Genomic DNA, 16,138 nt, shown 5'->3' with positions numbered 1-16,138 from the left:
ACGCATCAGTGTTCTTCTTGTGTAAGATGCTGTACCTGTATTTACATTCATCAGCGATGTCCTGGTTTGAAATCTTTCCCAGCAGGGGTAAGAGACTTAAAATAGTACCAAAATAAAAACTGTTCGGATTTCGGGAAAGTGTTCTCAGGAAGGGTTGGATCAAAAGACCCCATTGACGACTACTGAGGGCCACTCCTGCAAACGCGGCTCAGTTCAGACGCCCACATAGAGCCAGAATTAATTACACCACATTCATAAAATCTCTCTTTAATTGCTTGACCAAACCTCGTTCCAGTATAAGGTTTTTCAATTAATCAGTAACTCTAAACTGTCTTTTCATAGCATGAAACAGAAGAGGTTACGATAAATAACAAACGATCGAGACCCGAATCAATCTGCTTCTAACTACAGCTAAGGCAATTAAACTAGTTCTTTCCACTGGCCTCACTGTCATTTATCCACTTTCAGTATTACTAGACTCTCGACGGTAACCTGCGTACCTGCTGTACAAAGAGATGAAACGAAAGAAAGTCAAATTCAACTTGTAACGTTCCAAAAGACAGCTCTAGGCTGTAGAATGACCTTCGCCCACTTCTTCCCTATGTACGCCGGTCATCCGAGCGATGGAATAAACAAAGCAACGCTAGAGGCGAGCTTCCGAACGTTTGCCGAGCAATAGCCGGATAACATCGAAATTTGGTCTTTCTTTCGTTCCCAATCTCTGTCTTTTTGCCAGAGGCAACTAGTTATGAGCAATAACATTAGGAGGAGATAAAATATGGAACCACACCAAATTCAAAAATGTAGAAAATAAAAATCACATACTGGAAATAAAAATGTTATTATTTGTATATATATATATATATATAAAAAAAAAAACAAAAGAGCAAAAAGAATCTTGAAAACGTTGTTTTGAACGCAAAGGTAGTAAATAGATATAGTCCATCAAAATGAAAACTTTGCAAATTCCTGACATTTTTGTCTCCATTCAAAACAATTATGTTCTGAGTTGTTTCCCACCTTTGTCTAGTTAAGACTTCTGTATTCTTAATTTGTTATTATTAGAGCTTAATAATTACATTAGGCAGGAAACAGCTGGTGCCTTATTATCTACGTGTTAGGGTCGGAAAATTACACAGAATCCATTGATTTAACTCCAATCCAGTATTCTATTCTAGTGCGCATGACTGACGACGAGTTATGGTCATGCGCAGTCCTAAGACTTTGGTCTCTGAAATCAAGAATACTAATAACATCAAAGTCACAAAAGTTAAACGCACATTCCTGATTGGGATTACAAAACTCACACAATTAGCGCATAAATTGTGCACCGTAAGGAGCGCCTCTCAACGATGTAAAAGAATTAAATACGATCACAGAAATGCTCTGGTTATAAATCGACCGCAAACTAAGACATTAAGGCTATCCTAGCATACACACGCACGTACACGAACGCGCACGCGCACACGCACACGCACACGCACACGCACGAACGAATGTACACACAAGCATAAAAAAGGTCACCAACAGTGGTAAAACATGCTGTGTTCAAATGCAAACATTTTTGCTAGAAATACATATTAAACAAAAAAAAAACCATGCAGTAATCATATCCAAATGCTAATTTAATGACCACTGTTTTCAGAGCGGCTCCCAAATTACAGTCACCAGCAAAATATGCGTCTAACATTCTGTACCATACTTCATTGAGACCTATCACTTGAAGAGGGATGGTACGGTTACGAAAAAAAATGTTTACTTCATAATGAATAATAATGATAATACAAAACGAAAAAAAAAGAAAAAAAAAAGGAAAATCTTTCCCTTAGTACCACTGAAGTGAGAAGTACAGTTTGTCGCGCAGGAGTTTCCGAGACGTTGATTGGTCAAGTAAAAATGCGAAACCAATCAAGAGCGCGCTTTTCCAACCTGCTGCTTACACTTCTCGCCCCTACTGGTTGCCATGCATCGTTAAATGCCACGGACTGACAGCACTATGAGATAGTGGCCACTTCTCAAATTATTCGGTTCATCCGATGCATTTGGGCATTTTATCACCTAAGTTGAATTTATCGATCAAAGAGAAGCAAAAACTCGATTAAATCTCACAGAGCCGCCATAGCCTCCAGTGACTGAAGAGTCACGTAAGTCACGCTCATTCAGATGTAATAAAAAAAATTTAAAACACTCTCTGTCACGCAACTAATGTAAAGTTCTTTGAATGTGGAAAGGCAAAAATGACACAACCTTAATCATAATCACGCAATACTATCATTAAAAGCATAATTAGCTGAAAATCTGTCCTTCTAACTCCATACTGATACCTTACTTCATTAATCATTAAAATTCCATAACCACAGACTCCATACTATATAACTATCTATGGGCGATAAAAACAAATTAATCCATCATATGTACATCCATCCTCAAATCACTTAAGCCATCGCATTTATCTTACAACTATACACACCACGTCTCTGAACTCAATAAATAAAACACACCATACAACAAGTTCACTCAATAATGAACACGTGTCAGACGCCATTTTGAATGGAATCTTCCGAAGATGTTTCGAGTTCCTCCTTCGCAAACAATCGTTGAAGGACCGAGCACTAAATCAATAAAATTCAAAATGGCGACTAACACGCAGTCAATAAATACCTTATGGTGACCAATAACAAAACAAGCAACAATTCGCACAAGTCTCCTTTGAAAATAGCAATATACCTTAACGGTAAGAAAGCTAGGCTAAGTACAGTTCTAAAACTGCTTTTGGCCTACACATAGCAAGACCTGTCTCCACTGCAACAACTTAATGGAAGTTAATTTACATATTTAACACTACATCATAAGCTTTCAGTAACACAAACACGAGAAGTACACCACTGCGGGACGTACTAACTGAACTATATTAAACATGCAGATTCCAAGTTGCTAAGCGCCTGTTCAGTAAAAGTTCGCAGATGACATCAAAATGTGGTACGAACAAAAAAGGGGCGCAGCTGAGAGCGTCCCTGATATCCTCACTACATTTGACGTCTTCTGTTATCTGTTATTGCACAGACCCATGGCAACATGCAGTCTATTTGTTTTATAAGATAAAAGAAGCAGAATGTTAATGATGACGTCATCTATACGTCTGTCCTTAAAGAGATCGTAAGTAAGAACCAATCAAATTGCGTGTATATTTCAGCTTATCATATAATGCTATAACGAAGTCCATTTACTGGAATCACAGCAGAAATCACCGGTGAAAGAAGATAAATAACCCGTTATGTATAGTTATGGGAATACCGTATTTCCTCGAATATATGTGAACGCTCTGATAAGCGTCCTTCCCAAAATAAGCGTCAACCCACGAGGTCATTCTGTCAAACAAGCGCCCCTCTAGAATAAGCACCCACCCTTTTCCCTTATTTCTTAAATAGTAGGGATACAAGGAAAACCTGCCACGGAATCAGTACAGGTGAATAATTTCTTGATAAGCACACAGCACACCCCTTGATTAAGCACCTTCCTCTATTGAGCGCCCCTCCTTTAAGCCGAAATTGTAAATAAGCGCCCAGGCATCTATTCGAGGAAATACGGTACTTTCCTATAGTAGTTAAGTGCTTTTTAGGGGGTGGACAACGTATGGAAGTCCTGTAAGTAAATGGCACTAAGTAACATACTTTATAGAGAGTCAATGTGTCCTACTTCTTGCCATTTGTATAGCTGTCCTTACATAAATTGAACGCACGTCAACTGGGTACTAGAGTTCGGCCAAACTACGAACATTTTATGCAATCATGTCCATGTACTGCAAAAGAGGACGATTGACTGTATTAACCTATAACTACTTACTGGTAGCTCTACATGACAGTACTACATGGCAAATATACCTATGCTGAGTTTTAAAACTATTTACGTTTGTCAATGAACTGCACTTTCGTGGATGATTTATCCACGAAGAGGTTTATATGGAGGGGAAGGGGGAGGGGGAAAAGACGTCAAAGGGAGAAGGAATGGTGGAACATCTCTTACAAATTCTAGCGAAGCCTACTTCCCGTTAATCAACCGAGAAGCTTCTACTAAGAGGGGATAAAGTCCCACTTCTTCCGAGAAAGGGTAAGTTCCCATGAGGGACAAAAATATATATTCGGGAAACAAATAGCAAATATTGCGGTAAGATCCTTTAAAGTAACGAAAAGCCATAAAATTGGTCAGTTATCCTTGAGTCCTAAACTTCGAATTTCCCACCACTCTTACCAACTGGTATTTCAAATATCCAATTAGACGTCTCACAAAAAACAAAAAAAAGTGCATGATTATGTGTACTCTTAATGCAAAACTCCTGAAAAAGCTCAATATGTTTATCAGATCAGGTAACCAAACACTTTAACACTGAATTTATGCAAGTCATATATGTCTACACCATCAGAGTAGGCGGTACCTTTGCAACGTTAAACATAGAAAAAAAAACAATACAAAGCACGATTTAGTATTTTAAGTACAGCTTACTTGCTATTTCCTCCACCACTCTTGTGCATGATCTTTTGTCGCACTTCTCGTATCTTGAGTTGCAGCGCTCCCTTCGTCTGGAAGAGATCTGCATTCCGCTGCTGACAGACAGTCGTCACTGCATCAGAAGGGAAGTAGCCATGATCCTGAAACAGCTGAAGAACCACGGCACGTCTCTGATCCATTGGCTTCTTATGAGGAGAGAGAGTGGGACTGCCTGGTTCTGTCTTGTCTTCCCTATCAGCATCCTTCAGTCCTTGTTCCAGGACGGCGACCTCTGCCAGCGCGTCAAGACTTGGCATGCTCGTTGTGCGGTGACCTGCACCATGGAAGATTTCTTCTGATGAACCGGTACCAGAAGACGACCTTTCCTGAGAAGGTGATTGACTGCCAGAATCGTCAGCGTTCGGTTTACTTGCTGTCAAGACCCCACGCTTGTTGTTTGTTGACCTGCCATCCCGAGCTTGGCGATGGTAAGGTGAATATTCGGGAAGCTGCGCAAATTGCCTCTCGAAATTCACCTCAGATAAGACTCTGTAAAATAAAACAAAGGTTCGAAAATGATGGATTTGAGAACGGGCAGAATTTGATCACTTTTTGAGACTAAGCTCATAGCCCACAACCGAACCGAACGCCAGTTCCACAAACGCTTTCACCATAAGCAACCACAACCACAGCCTGTGTTCAAGATGACGGTTTAGTTATCAGGGCGCAGTCGTCTAAAGGTCGGACAGCGCTATCCAACGAATAAATTGCTATCCGATGGACAAGTGATAGCAAAACGTATAGCGTTATCCATCGTATAGAGTTTTATCCAGTGGATAGCGTTGCCCAACCTTTGTAAAGCATGACAGTTGAAATAAACAGATTATTCATGAAATGGGAACTTACTCCTCCATTCCGTCAGCTATAAACCTCTTGAGTATAGGCTTTCCTATTTGCTGGGTTGTGTGTATATCACTTCTCTCAAGATTTGCTTGTCCTTCACTGCAGTTATCAGGCTGAGGCTTGCTGGGTTGTCTGTGGCTGCTTGGGTGACCTTGTGCATAACTTGTTGAGGTCGCAGCAGCCTCAGTTTTGGGAAAGGTCTCTGGGATACCTTTACCCCCTTTTGGGGACAAGAGGGACGCACTGGCTGACGGCACCTTCGGAGACAGCGGGGCGGATCGTGGTGGCACGTTACTGTTGCCGACATGAGCTTGTCGGTGATAGGAGCCTTGTGCTGACTTTGGCGGGTTTTGTAGAAGTGGAGTACCCGTATGTAGTTCAGCGGGGCTTATATTGCAATAACCCAACCCTCCATGGGAGAGAAAACCTTGTTGCATACTTCGATTTGCCTCCATTTTTCCTGAAGGGTGTCCTGTTGGCTTTTTGGCGAGAAGAACTCTCTGGGATGCTTTTTCCCCACTGGGAGATGAGGCCAACAACGGAGGGGACAACATTGGTGCAATTGGCTTCAGCTGAACCCCTTTGGCAACTGGTGAAAGAGCCAGTGTAGTTTTACTACTTTTGTGAAATGGTGGAGCAGTGTGAGTAGCCACAGAGACTGTTAGGGGAGATAAGAAACTGGAATCCGAAGCACCTGCCCAAGCCACTTGATTGGCCAGTGGAACAGCGGTAGATACGCACGTGCCTTGTGATTGCCTTGTTTCGTTTTGACCAGTGACTGGAACCTTTTGCGCACTTTCCATCACTTTGACGGTTTGACTTTTGCTTGGCTCCATCCCAGCATGACTGGTTCCTCTGTATGGTTTCACTTGTGATCCGTGTGCGGAATAACTTGTCGAAGACAAATTTGTAGCGGGAGAGTATTTGGTAAAGTTACTTGGGAATAGCACCGGTTGTGAAAATGACGCATGAGATACGTCAGATGTGCTCACAGCAGCTTTGGGGGCACTCTCATTGGCACACATCGCATTCTTAGAGCTTGCAGTACCACTGGACGGTTGGCTTGGTCTAAAAACTGAACCAGTTGGCTGAAAATAGCCACTGACTTTTAGTCCTGGAGAGGACGTCTTTGCCATCGGCAGCTTTGGGCGTACGAACTGACTGCTCTGCGATGGTGCAGTTTCAGTGGTTCTGTCCATACTTTTATTTGAATGAGGTAGCCCTTTTGGTGCCCTGAAACTAAAGTCCACCACTTTGGACGCCGTTTTGCCAGAAATGTCCTGTGAGTGATTTTTAGAGATCATTTGTTCATAGATGTTCGGGGTCACGGCTCTCTTGGCAGGGAATTCAATAGGGGAATACCTGATCTTGCCAAGGTCTGGTGTCTGGCTTCGTCTTGCCGTAAAAGGTACTGGAGAGAACCTCTGCTGTGGAAACACCCTGTTGGTCAGCTCCTCCTCATCGGAGTCATCCGACTCTTTGTCATTAACATCAATGTTCTCATTGCACATCAGTTCCTCGGAGCCAATATCATCATCCTCTGATTCACTCATCCCATCATTGGTCCCTTGTTCAAATGTGATGTGTTTATTGTTTGACACTGAGGGCTTCGTTGGTGGGTTGGTCTTATCATCTAACTCGGAACACATCTGAAATGAATCGAAAGAACATTAGTTTAAGAAAACGCTATTTAGCATGATGTTTTACTGATGTTTGTTGTATTAAAAACCAGTCAAAAACTTAAGGAAATTACAGTTATTTAATATCAAATATTAAACAATTTCAAGGTATGTTTTTCTTCCTAGCCAAGCCTGATTTGGTTGATATATTTCAAATACCACAACAAGAAACAAAAATTTGAGCAAAACCTGTAACTCCCAAGATCTGATTGTTAATTCTCCCCTCTAGCTGCTTAGAATTTCCTTGTAAAATAGTTACAATAATAATTATTAAATTATTTGGTGTTAGACCAAGATAGGGACTTCTACCTGATCATTTTGAGTATTCTCATGACCTGTAAGATGGATAATGTATGGATATTGTAAGGAGAAACTACATGTTAGTCACTCATGGGAGTGACATCTGAAGTAAAGAACTCGTGTTCATCCAGGTGTAACAGTATAGACTACCTGTGCAAGCTCAAAGAGTGAATGCTGTGTTGTTGGGACTGGCTGTGGGGTGTAGGGCCTGTGTACAGCTTCCTTCAGACATGGATCCTGTTCATGTGCTGGTGTGCTCAATGAACGTTTACTTCTGAGCCTTGGTTTAGCATCCATTGTTTCGTCATTCTCATTGTCAAAAACGCCCTGTAAAAGCAATTATTGATTATCAAATCTGTTTAAAACTCAGAAATAAAGTCAAAGATAACAAAAGTGACCAAAAAAAATCACTATCACCACCCTTGATGTAATGTACTGTAAATGACAGAGATATTTGTTCTTACCTCTTGTTCTTCATTATTGTTTAATTCCACTCCATCTCCCCCTAAAGTCAGAAAGTGGAAAATATGCAGACCATGTCAAAAATAACTTACACTGCATTGTACAAAATCAAATTTTAAGGAGACAATGGACATCATTTGTCTGGTGATTAAATGCCACTGCACAAGGAAATTAAATTCTCAAGGCCTAGCAAAATCAATGAAGGTCACTCGCTGCTTCAAATTACCTCATTGTCAGATATAACATTCAATTCTTAATAGTGGTAATAGGACAGAGTGGAGCTCAATTTGGTCTGTAATCATATGAGTGATTGACAAAATCCGACAGCTACAAAGCAGAAGTCCGATTTGTTAATCATGAGTGTGATTACAGACAGAATTGGACAACACAAAGTCCCATTACCAATTAATCAAAACCATGACAACATTTGAGAAAGAAACTAGACATTGGTTACATGTTTTCATAAAAAAAAAAGAACAGTTGACTTGGTGAAAAGCAAGTCAACAGTGCATGCTTGTGATGCATTCTGTCTACTTACACAGGCATGATGTGTAAACTGTCCCTTTAATGTCCTATTATACACCCCAATAAGCTATTCAAGTTCTCATAATGCATCATTTAAAAATAGCAATTGAGTTTATTGCCATAATCTCTCATAAATTAGTAGATAAAAGTACCATTATCTGGAAAGAGTGTTGATGCTGGGTACAGATCTGTACTTACCCACTGAATCACTTGACTCTGTTCTGTCAGAGACTTTGCGAGGAGACTTCTTTCTGTCCTTTGTACACCACTTCCAGTGTGGGTAAGCCCTAAAATGAGCTTCTTTGACCTTACAACAATTAATATAAATATTGATAATAACTAATATGCCTTGTTTTTCAGTTGTGTACTTAGTTGCCAAGCCTTTGATTTAGAGTGAGGCTGAAGTTGACAATGTTGTGATAGAGACCAGTATCTAGTTAGCATGATAACAAAGTAATTTACCTTTGAAAGGCAGCAAGGTTTGTATCATAACAAGGTCACCCTTAGCCTCATTCCAGTTCAAAGGCTTGGAAACTAAGCATGCAACTACAAAATAGACTATTATTGTTAATATTACATTGGCAATAGAACAAATAAAATCACACTGTTATTGCTGTAATAAAGCCTTTGGGGAGATCTCTTGATTTGGAGCTGAGGGTTGTGGTGGGAAGGAGTTTCTCAGCTCAAGAACCAAACTTCAAGTTATTACCATCTTTTTTTAACAAAGCCCAGTTTTAATGAATACTGAGTCACATTTAGCATCATAAAAAAACTATTACCAGCACCCTCATTGATCAAAAACCCATAGTGTATTGCAGGACTACATCCATGGGAAATTTTTTTGTTTTAATTTAGTTTATTAAAGCAATAAACCACACTTTTCATAGTTTTACCAATGTAATCACCCACTTGGGATGTTGGGAAAACACTAAAAAATTTAAGTCATGAGCTGTAGGCAAATGATTTTAAGAAAAAGTTCTAGTGCTCTCTTAACATCTTGCATGGGTCAATATGCCTGTAGACTATGAGAAAATACAGTTTAATGCTTTAGTGGCAAATTTGAAAAAACAAACAAACAAACTAAAAAAAAAAAAGGCATGCAACATGCAATCAGGTACAATTCAGCATGACTCAGTCATCAGACTCACCTGGGCTGCAAGGTCCACATATTTCTGTTTGTCTTTAGCAGGAAGGTTGTACCACCATTCACCCAGAATCTTACTCACAGTCCTGTTATCTTGGTGAGGGTGTTTCTGATGAACAAGAGCCCTGTGACGCTTGCTAAAGATCATAAAGGCATTCATTGGACGGCGAATATGTTCCTTCTCCTGCTTGGCTTGATAACTAGGTGCCTTACAATTAAAAAAGGACAAATGTCAAATTACCAAAGTAAAATTGTTTCAGAGAAAAAATTTTGCCAACTATCAAATTATTACAATACCTGATGCAACCAAGCATATCAATATTGCTTTATTCAAATGGTTACATACAATTCACTTAACATTATGCACAGAATTCTCCATATTTCACATAAAATGAAGGGTTTTGGAGAGTAACCAACTTAGAAGATTTTATGAACTTTTAAAGAAAGTGGCAAAAAATTAAAACTGCAACAAATTTTTGTTCTATTTTAATCAAGGTTTTACTAATATCAAACAAGACTTATGGTTGAGAGATGATTACTTCAGTTGCTGAAACAAGCAAATCCAGAAAAAGAAAGGGGGTTTTACATTGCAGCTAGTTGTAACCATGTTCAAGCAAATAAACAGACCTAAGGAATTATGTATGATGGCCAGCTATCAAATTAGAGTAGGTTGCAACATTCTGTAATAGTTAGAGGAGATTTTAGACCACAATTGTTTACACAACCAAATTACTTTTTGAAGTCTATTGAGAATTCAGTCAAGAGGACACTTAGGGTCTAATGTTTCACTTGACCCTTCAAATAATAAATGTTGCATCTTTGAGAATTCCATAATTAAAAGAGTGAAGAAAGGGTAATTGTATACCACTGAGTTTACAGAAATTAAGTATCATCCCCATAAAATTATGGTGATTTTTTAAAAATTACATACTGATTTCTTAAAATTTTACGTTTTATTCCATTATTTTATTATATTCTTGCCATGCTACTTACCGGTATCTTGGCAGGAGGTTTTCCTTCATCCTGAGAACTAAAGGAGGTGGACCGTGCTCTTTTCCTTGTGTTTGGTCCACTAGTGACAGATGTTTTGTTTTCTAACTTCCTGTCCCCTCCTATACCATGATTAGCACCTTCACCTTCTACCAGTGACATACTTCCTGGGTTTTCATTTCTGTCCATTTTAGTCAGCTCATTAGTGGTGCTTTGTCCTCCATGTGATGAGACATTAACATCGTATGTTTCCTTCTGATGCGAGCTGTTCACAGGCACATGGTAGAGTTGCGGTAACAAACACTGCCAGGGATAGACAGAAATCTGAATTGTATTCAGTTGAACTGGAGGTAATATCACTTTAGGAGTTAACTCTGTTGGTTCAGTTTGTCTATCTTTTGTGTATACATCTTGATCCTCCTTTGGTTGCAAATTCTCTTCCAATTTTACTTCAGTACCATCTTCCACAGTTTCTGATGGAGAATTTTTGCCATCTTCACTTTCCATTGTTTTCTCCTGATCAGATTGACCTCTCTTGTTAGTATCTTGTGAAAAAGGGACAAATGTACTGTTTGAAGTCAATGGCAGTGGCTGGGCAGGTATTGGAGAGTACATCACTCTTCCTGCTTTATCTCTGGGTGGTGTAATTGCTGATGGTGCAGGTAATGACACTGTCCTTTTGCCTGTAATTGCTGGAGGGATACGGGGAATGGGGGAAAATGAGCGACATGTACCTGCTGGAGGAGAAATAGGAGAGAATGTTCTCTTTGTTGGAGTAATGGGTGAGAGCAATGGTAAAGGAGACATGAGGGATGATGTGTTACTAGCACGACTTCCAGACTCTTCACGACAGAGAATACCAGAATCTGGACTAACTGCATTTGATAATGACACACCATTTGAGAAGAATGGTGAACGAAGCTCTGCACTTGAAGACCTTCCTGATCGTGGTGTGGTTGTAGCCCAGGTTTTCACTGGTGTTACAGAACGATGCTGGCCTGGTGTTAAGCTGCGGTTATAGCAGTTACCATATGGTGATGGAGATGGGGACTGACCCGGAACTGGTGAAATGGGTAAAGGTGTGGCTGGGTTAGAAAATGGCGTTGCACACCTGGAATTACTCAGCGACACCAATGAAAAAGCCGCTTCTGCTTCTTTATTATTCAAGTCTCTGTAATGGTCATTTCCTTTGCTGGATACTTCTCCTTCCACACTTCCCTCACTTTCATTTCCAGATTCCCATGTGAGCTCTTTCCCATGTAATTTTCCTTTTTTCTGTCCTGGAATCCCAACTCCTTTTGTCAATGACTTGCCCTTTAATGACAAATGACGAGAACAATAACCTCTTCGCTGAGATTCCTTGTTGCATCCTTCCCGAGAACAAAGCCGTCTCCACTGTTTCCCATTAAATTTTTTGCGCACACCATTCTCTGTTTGAACAATGTCCCCCTTCTTGTATTTCTGTTGTGTGGGAGTTGGCGTGCGAGAGACAATGTTTTCTGCACGGTTTACACTTACAGGCCGTCTTGGAGTTTTCTGTCGGTTATTAAATTTTTCAAATCCACTCTCTATTTCCTCATCAGAAATGGCACTGTCTGTATTTTCCTCTTCAAGCAAATCATTGTTTGCAACATTGTTGTTTTCTGGAAAAGCCAAATGCCTGACAACAGTTGAAGATGTTGCATGATTAATGTTTCCTTCAGAAAGATTGCTTCCACTTGGAATCCTCTTTAGAGAATTTCCTTCCTCACAAGCCTTTTTCCTCTTCTGTGGAGATTTCGGTTTAAAATCTGAATCTTGTGGCAAAACAGCTGGCGTGGAGGTGCACTTGGCAGGAACAAAGGGACGTCCGTCCATATTTCCGTTTCTGTTTCCCTTTTCATCTCGTGCATACAACTCGTGTGTTTCACTGTGCGATTCTTGGTCAATTTCTTTCGATAGATTTCGTTTGGCCGAATTTCTTGACAGTTGATTGTTGACATTGGAAATATCTTGATTATCACATGGAGCGATCTTTGTATCTTCTGAGGCAAAACTGTATTCATTTGATTTTTTTCCAGGATTTCCACGCCGAACTCTCGCTTTCCGATTCATGTTCTCTGCAGGACAAAACATTTCGTAAGTATTAACGATGAAAGCGAGAAAATTAACGGCATCGCTAAATAGATTTTGCATAAAACAAAGTCAATTTTGTTCGAATTCATGAATATACATTTAGGTGTTTTTTTCCTACAAGGTTCCATAGATAGTCACATTAGCTATTTTGGCGTATCGGAAATTGAACGATTGAATAAAACCATCTTGGGTGAACGGAGAAACTGCCATTTTTAAAGCAGAATGTTTCAAAATGTGGATAGGTCTCGGTTGTATACTAATTACAAATTCAAGGAAACTAAAATTGACGTACACGACATCACAGGACGTGTACTACGAAAAAAGATTTGCTTTCGCTCGATTGTCGCCAAAATCAGCAGGATTTTATTCGAGTGGATAAATTTCTTGAAGAATCGAGCAAAAGGACGGCCAGAATAAAGGTTTTAAACGAAGCTGCGATTTTAACGGTATGACAGCTAAAAACAAGGTGACACAGGATACATCTGAATATTGCGTTTAGCATGAATATCCGCGATGCTACTCTTCATAGGATCGAACCGTAAAGTCAACCATAAGATCTTGTGGAAAAGTACTACTACTTAGACTAAGATCTCTTTAAACATCGAAGTTGCACCGAACGCTGAAAGATGTGAAGAACAACGGCTAAGATCAGCTGCGATTTTCTAACGAACCAGCTGACAAGCTTCTTTTGAAGGAGCCATAAATAGGATTTTGGCCGGATTTCGATTTGGAGATGAATTTGCTCAAAAAAAATCTTTAAACAGGTCCTTTACCTTGATTTTAAGCTGATAATTTCGATCGGTACATAACCTTGGCCGTCCGGTTTTTTACGGTTCGCAACACAATAAAGTTGCAATCATGAATGGAACAAAAAAATGTCGCTCAATAAGCCCAGACTTGTCCGCTCGACGTAGAATTATCAAGTGGTGTGTAGTAAAAATTTCGAATTTACCTTTGGCGCTCAGATCCTCATCCACGTTCCTGCCAAATAAGGAAATAGTTGTGTTAGAAAATATCGAAATGAAAAAGGAACCGAGAAAAATCTACAAATCGAATACGTGTAGATAGCTCGAGTTACAAGGTCGTAGAGGGAAAAAATTTGCTCGTAGCGCACTGGAGTAGCGGTCAGATACAATATAACATCAAAACAACATTACGGAGAATCGATTGTGGAAAACAAGGTCATATCTCTGTAATACAAACCTGGAGTCACAATACAGAATGGAGAGAATTCAATTCGAAGGAAAGTGGCCCCGCTAGAGGCGAACGATCGCTCTCGTACAGAAACATTTCGAAAATAAACCGTGAATTTGCTTGTCTTTCTGTGAATGGAGCCGTTCTCGACGCTGATTGGCCACTTGGTAAACTCATTCACATGTGTGACAATTGTAAAAATCTAAACAAAGCTTCTGGCCAATAAACGCTGGGCAACGAATAAACGCATAGAGCATCTTTCTGCGCGAAAGTCCAGAGAATCCAGATCGCTACGTGATGACATGTAAAATCACTCACGAGAAAACTAATTTTAACAAAACAAAAAACAACCTATCCAAAAAGGCATCAAAAATTTGGTATGGCTATTACACGTCTGCGCGAACTAACATAAAGCATTTTGGCAAATAAGCACAGTTGTCTAGTTGAAAATCATGAATTATTCTCGGAGCCAAAAGGCAGAAAATTATCATATAGCAAGCCTGTCAACCAGAAAGGTGTCTTCGTTATTTCTATTTTATGAATCATCCCAGCAAACATTTTCTCTCATATTCACGTACACAATTCACCTTTTCGTGACAGTAACAATTAAATTAATTCGCCCCCTCCGGTTCCATTTATAGTTTCCCTACACAGAAAACAGAACTTAAAATATACATGAAGAAGCTTTTCCTTTTCCACGGCATTGCGTGTGCTTGTAGTGGTTTTAGCACTATTTGCACGCTGTGAATATTTGAAACAAAACGAAAATTGAAAGAGCATGTCGTATTTCCCGTCGAGAATTGTGTGAAGTTGAATACTACAATTTTTCTAGAAATATCTTCGGTACACAAAGAACATATCCGGGATTAGAAAAGGCGAAAGTTCAGTCGAACAGGTTACAAGGACATCGTGTTTTGTTACAACTTTACAACGATAATAAATAATTCTGTTTACAGCAATATTACCATAAAACAGATTCGCATTTTCGGAAACAAAACAGCCATGTATGAGACGGAAAAAGTGGATCGGTGTTTATCAAAGTCTATAAATTACGTTGTTTTTCAACAAAATCCTAACTTGTTCGACAATTGTCACCCCCTTTATTTCTTAATGTTGCGGAAGGTTAAAAAAATATTAGACATAGATAAAAACTGACAAAAATATACTAACAAGGGCATGACTTGTGGGTGACTATCCAGTTCCTTTCCACTGGATCACACGGCGATCACAAGATGGATGACGAACATCTAAACTTCAGACATTGACCTAAATCACATGAGCAGTATTTCGTTTTGGCTCTTGAACCGTCAGCTCCCTACCTTGATTGAATAGATGCTTGAGATCTGAAATTGAATGTTGTTCAAATCACTACTGATTACTGGTCATACAGCGATGAGACAGCAAGCTCTGGTTAAAATTAGAGATGACGAAAGTGACGTGCGTTGAGCGAAAATGATTAGTTTTTGTACAGCTTGTTTATTTGCATTTTATTTTATTGTGAACGTGCTTTTGATAAACCGTAAGAAGCATATCTATGCACGGAATTTCAACAGCGTAGTTGAAAGCACTTGCGTTTACGTGTTTTGAAGGAGAAGCCCGGGAAAACCCTCACTTTTGTCTTCTCCAGAGGTAAAACAAAGTAAGGCATATTTTGGGTTATTCTCGAAAATAACCCTTACTGAACTACTGTGCAAAACCCAAAGGAAAAAGATGTTTCTGGATAAAAATCACGTCGACCAACTGTTTGTTTACACAGCAAAGAACATTTAAACCTAAACATAAACTACAAAATAACAATAATGGTAAAAAGAAATACCTCGTAAGGGTTGTATGAGTCTCCCTATGTCTCAGCCACCCTCCTGCTTCGGAAATATCCCTTTCCTTATTTCATTCAAGCTACAGACTGTTGTCAGTGATATCTATTCCAAGGGAATAGGAGAAAAGGAAAATCGAATATATTAATGCTTACCTTGACCTACGAAGCCAGTAAATGAATGGCTTTCAGCTGTCCTCGCCCGAAATGACATGAATAAATTCTGTTATTTAAAGTAGAATTGCTTACTGATTTGCTAGTTGCCCCGTAATGTTTCCTCTTTTAAAACAAATTTCGGGATTTAGTAATAAAGGTATTCGTTTTGGCTTCGTCTCATAAGCTCCATTCTTTCAAAAAGTAATTTTGTTAGTAGCATAGGTCGATGTTATTTTAATTTTTAAAAGCAAAGTGAAAACAACACGTCATCAATAATTAATACAGCTCTGTTTAATATGCGAGTTCAATCTTGTGATGATATCATTTAAACGTTAAACGCTATTACTTTTTTACACTGATGTTCTATAAAAC

At 39.4% G+C, this 16,138-nt stretch overlaps 1 protein-coding gene across 4 annotated transcripts; it reads right to left on the bottom strand.

Moving 5' to 3' along the window:
* Window positions 1-251: 251 nt before the first annotated feature.
* Window positions 252-15,877, bottom strand: LOC131770211 (protein capicua homolog). 4 transcript variants are annotated; one of them, XM_066168857.1, is made up of 12 exons: window positions 15,860-15,877; window positions 15,614-15,716; window positions 14,968-15,140; window positions 13,556-13,584; window positions 10,492-12,587; window positions 9,503-9,706; window positions 8,553-8,661; window positions 7,832-7,872; window positions 7,518-7,694; window positions 5,392-7,037; window positions 4,501-5,034; window positions 252-3,799 (listed from the first exon to the last, which is right to left on the bottom strand). In XM_066168857.1, exons 3-12 carry the CDS (start codon window positions 14,973-14,975, stop codon window positions 3,787-3,789), a joined length of 4,857 nt encoding a protein of 1,618 aa, XP_066024954.1. In that variant the 5' UTR covers window positions 14,976-15,140; window positions 15,614-15,716; window positions 15,860-15,877; the 3' UTR covers window positions 252-3,786. The 4 variants fall into 4 exon arrangements, with proteins under 4 accessions (XP_066024954.1, XP_058941906.2, XP_058941907.2 ...); XM_059085923.2 differs by lacking the exon at window positions 15,860-15,877 and having other exon boundaries at window positions 15,614-15,749; XM_059085924.2 differs by lacking the exons at window positions 14,968-15,140; window positions 15,614-15,716; window positions 15,860-15,877 and adding an exon at window positions 13,807-13,933.
* Between the last annotated feature and the right edge of the window lie 261 nt (window positions 15,878-16,138).

This window comes from Pocillopora verrucosa, chromosome 6 (assembly GCF_036669915.1).
Source record: "Pocillopora verrucosa isolate sample1 chromosome 6, ASM3666991v2, whole genome shotgun sequence".
NCBI lineage: Eukaryota > Metazoa > Cnidaria > Anthozoa > Scleractinia > Pocilloporidae > Pocillopora > Pocillopora verrucosa.
The sequence above is the reverse complement of the archived record's forward strand: the minus strand, read 5'-3'. Positions and strand labels throughout refer to the sequence as shown.

What these genes read in the sequence shown, in the direction of transcription:
- LOC131770211 (XM_066168857.1), bottom strand. An exon ending in AGAGTCAAGTGATTCAGTGG is followed by an intron (nt 7,873 to 8,552) that starts GTAAGTACAGAT and finishes TTCTGACTTTAG; the next exon opens with GGGGAGATGGAGTGGAATTA. An exon ending in CACTCTTTGAGCTTGCACAG is followed by an intron (nt 7,038 to 7,517) that starts GTAGTCTATACT and finishes GATTCATTTCAG; the next exon opens with ATGTGTTCCGAGTTAGATGA.